We start from the raw sequence: 9551 nt of genomic DNA on the forward strand, positions 1-9551 counted from the left end.
TCTCGAACATATTATTAAGACTCAAGAACAGTGATATATGGATTAAATAACATAAAGTTTAAACATACATGTTAATACAAATTTATTTAATTATTAAGTTGTAAATTGAACACTTTGAATTATTTAACTATTGGAAGTTAAATGCTTAGCATGGATTATGATTTTAATCATCTTAGTTTGAATTGTAAATTATCATAATGGCTCATGGTTGGGTTTATGGTTGTCATGATTGATGAAAAGGATTTTAACAACTTATAAGTTATTCATGTGATTTAATAATGTTAAATTGTTGTATAATTGTAATATTTGATAATGTGATTTTAATCATATTAATGGTTGTTTTGTATGATCTAATATGTGATCTATCTCTATTGTTATGTAAGACCATTGTCAGGATTCGAACTAGTTATCGGGTCGGGTTTTCAATTTCATCGTTAATGCACCGGATCATGAAATTTGGGGCTACAATGTGTATCAGGTGAATTTAATATAATGTTAGTATATTAAATTGAATATAACTCCAACATTTGCTACTATTGTAGTCATTGCATTTCTAGTCTAATTTCAGTCTTGAAAACCTACATGAAAAAAGATTGTAATAAATTCAATCCTATATAGAATGTCAATGTTCTAACGTAAAATTGATTATGCAAAAATCGACAATGATATGATGCTTAACTGTGTGTGTGTCAACTTGATTCAAGTGTAGCACTTGCTTGTTGAATAACTAGTGGACAACTGATCACTAGGACAAGGAGAAGAATCCCATAGCAAATTCGACTTCCATGCATCGGAGAGACTCGAAGGCAAATTGATGGGGAATCCAACAGATCTGATGTTTCCCCAATTGTCATGATAATGCATCGCATTCGGATCCTTCACTGAAGCTATCTCTTCTCCATGAACAGCATTCGCTTCCATTTCATGCGGTAGAGTGATCGAAACGCTATTGTACTGCTCTTGCAACCCACCAAAGTCCACACACTCTGAAGCTTTACCAAAATCCCCAAATACAGAAGATGACATGTTAAGCAGCATGGAAGATGCATCAACTGAGTACTTAGTAGGTTCAAACTTTTCAAGGGGCGAAAATGTGTATGTTGTGGGAAGGTGTGCATTTGAAATGGAGACTTGATCAGAGGGTTTAGTGGCTATTTGGTTAAAAATGGGTTTGTAAGAGGGAAAATCTAAAGTAGAGAAACTAGTAATAGATGATTGTTGTTGTAACTCATTGTTATAACCAAATTGAATGGATGGACTTGGTTTTGTTGCCAATGACATGTTCTCTGAACTGAACTGAGTAGTGTTAGAACCTTGAGTGAGTATATGATCAGATGTGGTTGTTTCAGGTATTGGAGACACCCAAGAATGAGAGATTGCTCTTTGTGCAGTAGAGTTAGTTTTCTTAAAGATCCTGCAGATTGCCCATGAGTCCTGCAAGTCCAAAACAGCAATGGCTTAATACTATTTATGTACAACAACAACAACCAAACCTTTTTCCTAATGACTTCCATTCTGCTCTATTTAAGAGCTTTAGCCTCAGTCAATCCGCATGCTATCATATCCAGCTTAATATAATGAGAAGATAAGGGTTTACTCTTGCATGTGTAAATATTAAAATGAACTTACATTGGCAGGAATGTTCTTGTCCATGAATCTCTTTTGAGGCGTCGAGTCAGTGAGAGAAGGTAACCGGAACTCATGCATCATCCAATCAGTTTTGATGCCTTTGGCAGCTCTACCTTTGTAGAAAACAAGAGACTTCTTCAAGCCTATACACTTGGATCCTTCCGAGGAGTAGATTGGCCGGTCAGTCCCCGTGGCTTTCCAAAATCCAGCTCCAGTTACACGGTTAGGACGTGCACTGTTTCTGTACTTCCGGTCCCTTGGACAGTAGAAATACCACTCTTTCTCACCAGTAGTTGCCAACTCTGCTTGCAAAAATAAGGAGAAATTAAGTTTAACTTGTAAAGTTTTATCTTTTGGGAAAAGAGTGACCAAGGCATAAGTGGTGTTGAAAATGGTTTGCTTAGAATATGACAATTTTTAAAACTGTCCCTAAAGCTTTTGCTGAAAAACTTTTTGGAAGAGAAGTCATTTAACTTCTTGTGTATACAGCATGTAAAGCATGCATGGATCAATTATCTTTTGTAGTTTTATCCAAACGAGGCTAGCGGAGTCCTGAAAGTATCAGGATTACACAGCTTTATCTTCGCATGGGGAGACTGAGATACTATATATATATATGATTGAAATTACAAAGATCTATAAATACATGTGTATGTGTGAAAGGGGTTATATATAGGAGAACTACTAATATTGCTAAACTATTTTATATAATGGAAAACTTTATGCATAATATATTATATCACAAACTAAGAAGTGATCATAACATAGAACAAGGATTTTTGTCTTACTTGGAAGATCCCATGGATCATACTTGTAGATGTCTATTTGCTTGATAAGTTCAATAGGGAGAGGTCTTTGCTGAATCTTCCTCTTCAGATAAAACCCAACTAGTTCTTCATCTGTTGGATGAAACCTAAACCCTGGCAGCATCACTTCGTCCATTTTATCGGCATCGTGAGTACTTCTCTCATCCATAACTTTTCTTTCCCTTTTCTATGAACTGTCAACCTTCTCTACAAGAGATCCTAAAAATGGACAAGAATTTAACCAAACTCTCCACAGATACCCTAAAGCTAACAACAGAACTTCTCCTATAGAAAAAGACCTTTTCAGAAACTAAACCAAACTATTGAACGAAAATCTTAATAATTACTACTTTTCTAACAGAAGAACAACTAACTTTTTATCTCTGAAGCAACCTTGAAAAAAGCATGAACGAAAAAGGGAAGAGCTCAAATTAAGAGACCAAAGTTGAGAGTGAAGTTCACTTGATTTGAAGCCATTATATGCTTCCTGAGAAGGGGTCTGCCTCCGAAGGATAAGCCGTCTTTTCTGGTGACTTTAAAGGAGCTTGTTTTTGCGTAGGATTGTGTTTAACTCTCACAGTAATCAGAAGCTAGCTCATGCCAAGCTCTTAAGTTAAGAACAACTACCAAGAAACCCTAAGTCAATTAAGAAACCCTAAGTCAAAACAATGAATTTCTAGTAAAGACCCTTATTTTCATACTTGTGCCTCCATTAACACATTTGGGGGGTTTGTTTAATCCAAATTGAAGAATCTCAAGAAGCTACCAAATCAGCAGTGCATGGGGATCATGATTTTTATACAAGTCTTTACTGTTCTCATATTAATGTCTTGTATAAGTTTATCTCTATCTCATTACATGTAAAGACAAAGCAAACTTCCGAGTATGTAATTTTTTAATTAACCTTTGGTTTGAATTATTATGTGGAAATGTGGACCAAGACCAACTTCCAATACAAAAGCTCAAAATTATATTCATTTGTCAAATTCCTATGAGACTATATAGTAAAAAATTATTTTTGGAGATTTTAGTTTCTCAGGATCCGAAAATCCCATTTCTATTCCATTCCCCCAGAGCTTCTATTCCACTGACCTGTCAGGTTGAATACTAATATTTTGTGTCAAATGGACTTAGTAGAGATGCCCTAAGACGAACGTGTGGGGGTGATATTTTAGTCTTTTAGCCATACAAGGCAGTTGACCCTATTGGGTCCACAATCTCGCTTTCAAGTTGACTTTATTGGTTCCGACTAGTGGGTAGAGAACAAACGTGCTCCACCTCCATTAAAGGACAATTTTGCCCTTGACATTATAGGGTGTAACATTTGTTTTTTTCTTTTGGGTAAAGTATACACACACTTTCTAAAATTTGGTAAAAAAATATTCAGAAGAAATTTATTTATTAAAAATCCCTTAAATGTTCAAAAATGACAAAGACAACTCTTTACATGAGAAATTGACTAATTACAATTTAATAAATTGGACCAATCTATTCTCTTTAACAATTTATATGCTAGATTGGCCCAAACCACCTTCTTCCCCCACTCTCTTAGAGTTCACTATCCCGCCGCAGTGCCACCACCACCACCACCACCACCACCATCTTCCCCTCTCTCTCTCTCTCTCTCTATATATATATATATACCCTCTCTCCACATATATATATATATATATATACAAACGACATTCACTATGCCGCCGCCACCACCACCACCACTACCACCCATCTTCCCTACACCACCACCACCCATTTTCCCTCCACCACCGCCGATCTAAAACTACCGATGGTGTACGAAGATGAGAATCGCGAATCAGAGGCAAAATCCCACTGCGAGAGCTCCATGGGCCGAAAACAAGATTGCCTTCCCTACACGCGCCACCGTGGAGCTCTTTGCAACAAGGCTAAACCACGGTACCAAGTCCAAACCCCATTTCATTCAACCCGGGTCCTGCCGCAGACGGGAACGTTCTGGGGTCCCACCACGAGTCCAGTACTGGCGACACGACTTACAGAAATGGCGGGGCTGAGAGAGATTGTAGTTGTTGTAGTAACAGAACTTGGTATATGCGTGAAGTTCTGCAATGGCGTCAAGATCGATCTCTTGCCATCCAACGTCGCGCCTCTCCGCTGTGCCGGAGAGGTTCTGGAGATGACCGAAGAGTACCCTGAGGACAATCTCATCTTGCGAACCGAGAGGTTTCTCTCTCAATCACCTCCATACACAAATTTCCCCCAATATATTTCAGATATATACCTTATATATATATATATATATATATATATGTATATATGTATTGTGTATGTATTAGGGTTCAAGAACAGAATACAGAGCGGTGGTTGTGGATTTGTGTATTTTCGTTGGGTTTGGGTGTGGCACGAGTAGGTGGTACTGTTTTTTATAACTTTTTTTTATGCATAAATTGTTCATGAGGGTAGATTGGTCCAATTTATTAAATTGTAAAGTTAAAAAAGCCTCCTAAACAGTCAAAGAGTAATTTGGTCAATTTAACATGTAAAGAGATGTCTTTGTTTATTTTTGAACCTTCAAGGAGTATCATTGTCCAAAAAATAAATAAGTCTCTTTTAGTATCCTTTTGTCAAACCTCATGGAATGTGACTTTACTTTACTCTTTTCTTTTTTATTTAATTTGAGCAACCAAAATCCCCACCTTGATGGCCATTAGTCACAAGCCTACTAGCAACACTATGAGTGAATTCAATTGAAACCTTCATTCACACTTTCTGTTCAGGTTATACTTGTGTTTAAGTAACATACTCAACTTATTCTTATAGTGTACTTTAGTTTTTTTCCTTTACTTTAGTAAAGGCTCATCGGTTTTTTTTTTATTAGAACTCGTTTTTATGAAATATGGGAGGTCATAATCACTCTCTAAAGTTTAGAGTTATTTAATTTAACCCTCATCAAATTTTGTGAAAACCATTCACTTTTCACACTAGCTCTGTCTTTAAAACACATTTATGCACATCGTGTCCTTTCATAAGTGCCACCAACCTCTTCCCCAAATAATATGATTGACAAATATTTTCATCATTAAATGTAAAAAAATTCATATTGTTCCATGGTAGCATTAATTTTACGATTGAAGGTATGAACTCACATGAGAACTAAGAAGATAGTTTTCCTTGTATTTGCATTTTTTTGGTTTTTTGTTTTTTTTGTTTTTTTTAACCTATTGTCTAGTGAAGTTTCTGAGTTGCATTAAAATCATGAGTACTCTTATATTCTTTATTTCAATTTAACAACCTCATGCTACCTCACACGCTTCAGAAGTTTACTGTCTATCTAAGAATAAACCGAACATATAATTAATTAGGAATTATACAATTTTGCTTTTTGGTGAAAGTAAAAGTAAGAATCATTGCCCACTTCGGATATGATCCAACAATTTACTAGCTGAACTTTGGAACTTAGTAAGTTCAAGGTCTGGGATTCGACTCCCGTTGGGTATTTTTTGTGGCTAGCCTCCACTGCCCCTGCAATGACTTACCCAGTCCGGGTGGGAAGTCGCCCTTCCGAATCCTCGGGGATTAGTCGGGTTGTTAACGAACCCTAAGGGTTCGTGCCATCCCGAATACCTCGAGTTAATAAAATAATAATAATAATTATTATAAAAAAAAAAAAAAAAAGGTAAGAATCACTTCTGTTAATGAACCGCCCATAGTAAATTGTTTTGGCTCCAATAATTAATTATCAATTAATGCTAATTTTAGATAACCATTATTTTATGAACAGAACATTTCTGTCACAGGTCCTGATTCAGCATTCCAAGTTGTGATTACTGACTACCAAATGCAAGAAATTTCCACAAATAAGGCCTCGCAAAAAGAGTTAGAAAAATGAGTGTAGCTTTGTTCATTTAAGAGAAGGCATAAGTCAAATTACCTTTGATTTTGTGACCCTTTTGGAAAACAAGGTTATGGGTTTCTTCAATTTCTTGCTTTCTGTAAAGCAATTATACAAGCTAATTAAGGTTATCATAGTGGAGTACAATTTAAAAATCTTCCAAAACGCTCAAATTTTCAACACACACACACACACATATATATATATATTTTTTTCCTTGATAAACTTTCTTGTACTTTAGTTTGCTAACCATGTCTACTTGGTGGATAGCAATTCGAGTACCAACCATTAAATGAGGAAAATTGATCACCGAGTCAAATGCCAAACTTGGGGACTCCAAGTATAGTGAAACTCCCTAAATCATAGCCCTCGTTCGGAATCATTCTTGTCTGTTCCTTGACCTAGGTTTTGCTTCCCAAACGTGCAACCAAAGTTAAAAAATGGGTCAAACTATTGAAACCCAAGCATCCGTACCTCTTTCTATGTGAACATTAACCCCCTTTACATCAATTATGTACAGCCCCAACTTAGAAAAGTCCACATTAAATGAGTTTAATGGAAAGATACTAATCCCCCTCTGAAGTGATTTCACCACCTTGTTTATCCTGTTGTGTCATCCTTCTCTTCATTTAGCAGTGGTTTAATTTTAGTGTTTTTGTTTTTGTCAGGTACTGTAGCAATGGACTACAGTTTTTTTTTTTTTTTTTTTTAGAAAAAAAAAAAAAAAAATCTGTTTGGTTTTGCACAATACCAAAGCGTTTCGTAAATATTAGCCAAAAATTGAAACATCAGGCTAGATTCCACCCTCGTTTTCAATGCAACTCATCGTGTCAAAAGTAATTATTGGATTGAGATCTCTTTTACTTCCAATGGAATGTTCGGCTTCTCTATTCAATGATATACGTTTGGACGGATAACCATTTATAGGAAGGGGAACAACCCATTTTGCCGTATAAATTCGACCCTATAACATTATTCAATTTGAATACTACTTTAAAAATAATAATAACTAGTGTCATTTAAATTGATAAAATTTAAGAAATTCTTAATTTGTAATTATAACTTAAAACTTCAACATTTAAAATTTAGTTATTAAAATTTTCAGTTTAATCAAAATAGCATCTTAGTCCTCATTTAACTATAATGATTAGTAATCATATGATTCTTCAAAGTTAACTAATCTTTGATGATATATTTGCATCCAATATTTAATCACATTAAGAGGATGAAACAATGATGATGCATGAATAAGCTATTGAGTACTCTGTCAGAACAAATTGCTGAGTCTAATGGAAACCATCTAAAATAATATTACTGTTATCTGATTCTTAAATGAAATTCTTGAACCAATCTTCTGCAATATACACACAAACACACACACACACACACACACGCATTATTGCCTAGAAAAGTCAAGCCTCAATTAGAAAAAGATAAAAAGAAATGATCCCTCCTCATATTTTTTCCATAAAAGACATTGTTCGGCTCGCAAAAAAGCTCAGAGTTTCGCTCTCCACGCAAGTGGAAAGGGTTGCGGGCGTGCCAGGAACTGCTGTCATTCCAAAGTGGATATCCGAACAATATTCTAATTGAAAGTTGTAGGGATCAAGCGATTGTATGAAGGACTGGAATGACCACCTTCAAAGGTTCTTATTGCCTTGAAAAAGGACTTCGGGACTTTTCTATAACTAGTGGAAATAAAGACGGTATTGAAAGTGCAGGACTTGCAATAAAAGTTATGAACTACTTACTGGAAAGTAGGAAAAATAAGTGCTGGACTTACATTAGACATAATGTAAATACATTATAGAAATGTAAAGATACATGAAATGTAATTGAAAGCAAAGATGTTGTATTGTTGTGTGTGTTGAACAGGGTTTGCAAATTAAGCCTAAGTGCTCTATTTATGGACTTTTTCCATGCAGCAATTTTATATGTGGCAGCTTCAGCAGCTTCCACTTGGCTTGGCTTCGGACTACCAAGTGTTCCTTTTGGCGATTACTTCCGGTTATGCATCCACCTTCTTCCATCTCCTTCTTCCTCTTTGCTTCTTCTGAACATAATTTCAACCATGTCCTCCACGATTTCAAGTTGTGTATAATTTTGAAGTAAGTTTTCCACTTATCATCTTCAATTCACAAACCTATATGTGTCCTACGTTCTTTTGTTCTTCTTCCTTATGCCGTAGATTTCTTCCTTTATTTTAGACACGATTTTATTAACTTAGCCTTGTCATTCATAATCTTCAACAACTTCCTTCAGTTAATGGTACTTACTACATGAAGTACCACCACTTTCAACTGGCGTGCTCTTTGTTTGGCCAAGTGTCCCATGATTTAAAAAGTCTTTCCTTCTGCAGAGATATATCATGCATATATACACATTTGTTATTTGCATACCCACGTCTTCCTGGCTTTAGGTAACTTCTTCTGGTTGGACTTTCCTTTCTGATCATAGCATCCTGGCCCCTTCATAATTTCAGTAATTCTTATCGTGGGTTGTACCTGATACACATATATATATACATGAATATATATATATATATATATATATACATATCCATGAATATACGTCATTCCCCACATTCCTTTTCTTCTGCAAACCACGTTTCCTTGATTTTGGTAACCTCCCTCAATTAGACTTTCCTTTCTGGTTTTGAAATTCATGGCGCCGTGTACTCTTTTATTTCAGCAATTGAAGTTTCAGTATAGGTGTCCTTAGTTTAGTACCTGCAAGAGGAGATGTTAACAAACTTTAGGTTCCAAGTGCATCCAGCAGGAATCGAACCTACGATCAAAAAAGGCTTTCACCATTCAGCCATGGATGCAAGAGACTCAGCGAGTGAACTAGGTTTTTTCTCGAGCTTCTATTTCTTCCGTTAAAGGAGATTCGAGAAAAGATGGAATCGGAAGACGTGTTTCCAGAACGAACAATATACGGGTTGAGAAGGGGGAGTTAGCAAAGTTAGACAAGATTGGAATGGGCATAGGAACATGTATTGATGTACCAGATTGGCTAATGCTCCCAGGTTGATGCGATGTATTCCACCAGTTGACTGAAGACTTGATTATTGGTATATCGATCGGTCCAGCACGGATTGAAATAGGAGCCGGTTCGACAGGAAGCTTTTGAAAACACAGTGCACCCAAGTAAATAAGGAACGAGATGAATACAGAGGTTAAACGAGCATCCCACACCCAAAAGGTGCCCCACATAGGTCTTCCCCGAAACCCCCCAGTAACTAAGGTAAA

The 9551-nt window shown here is 36.1% G+C and overlaps 1 protein-coding gene and 1 pseudogene across 1 annotated transcript; both read right to left on the reverse strand.

Moving 5' to 3' along the window:
- Nucleotides 1–699: 699 nt before the first annotated feature.
- LOC132302189 (protein FEZ-like) lies at nucleotides 700–2604 on the reverse strand. The gene is made up of 3 exons (XM_059799066.1): nucleotides 2418–2604; nucleotides 1630–1931; nucleotides 700–1434 (listed from the first exon to the last, which is right to left on the reverse strand). Exons 1-3 carry the CDS (start codon nucleotides 2602–2604, stop codon nucleotides 700–702), a joined length of 1224 nt encoding a protein of 407 aa, XP_059655049.1.
- Nucleotides 2605–9106: 6502 nt separating this feature from the next.
- Nucleotides 9107–9551, reverse strand: part of LOC132302886 (putative cytochrome c biosynthesis ccmC-like mitochondrial protein) — an 899-nt pseudogene continuing 454 nt past the window's right edge.

Source organism: Cornus florida, unplaced genomic scaffold (assembly GCF_030987335.1).
Source record: "Cornus florida cultivar Cherokee Brave unplaced genomic scaffold, ASM3098733v1 CherokeeBrave_3.0.0_Hap2_Chr04, whole genome shotgun sequence".
Classification (NCBI taxonomy): Eukaryota; Viridiplantae; Streptophyta; class Magnoliopsida; order Cornales; family Cornaceae; genus Cornus; species Cornus florida.

What these genes read in the sequence shown, in the direction of transcription:
- LOC132302189 (XM_059799066.1), bottom strand. Translation starts at nt 2,604, where the DNA reads ATGGATGAGAGAAGTACTCACGATGCCGATAAAATGGACGAAGTGATG. An exon ending in TGATCCATGGGATCTTCCAA is followed by an intron (nt 1,932 to 2,417) that starts GTAAGACAAAAA and finishes TTTTGCAAGCAG; the next exon opens with AGTTGGCAACTACTGGTGAG. An exon ending in ACAAGAACATTCCTGCCAAT is followed by an intron (nt 1,435 to 1,629) that starts GTAAGTTCATTT and finishes TTGGACTTGCAG; the next exon opens with GACTCATGGGCAATCTGCAG.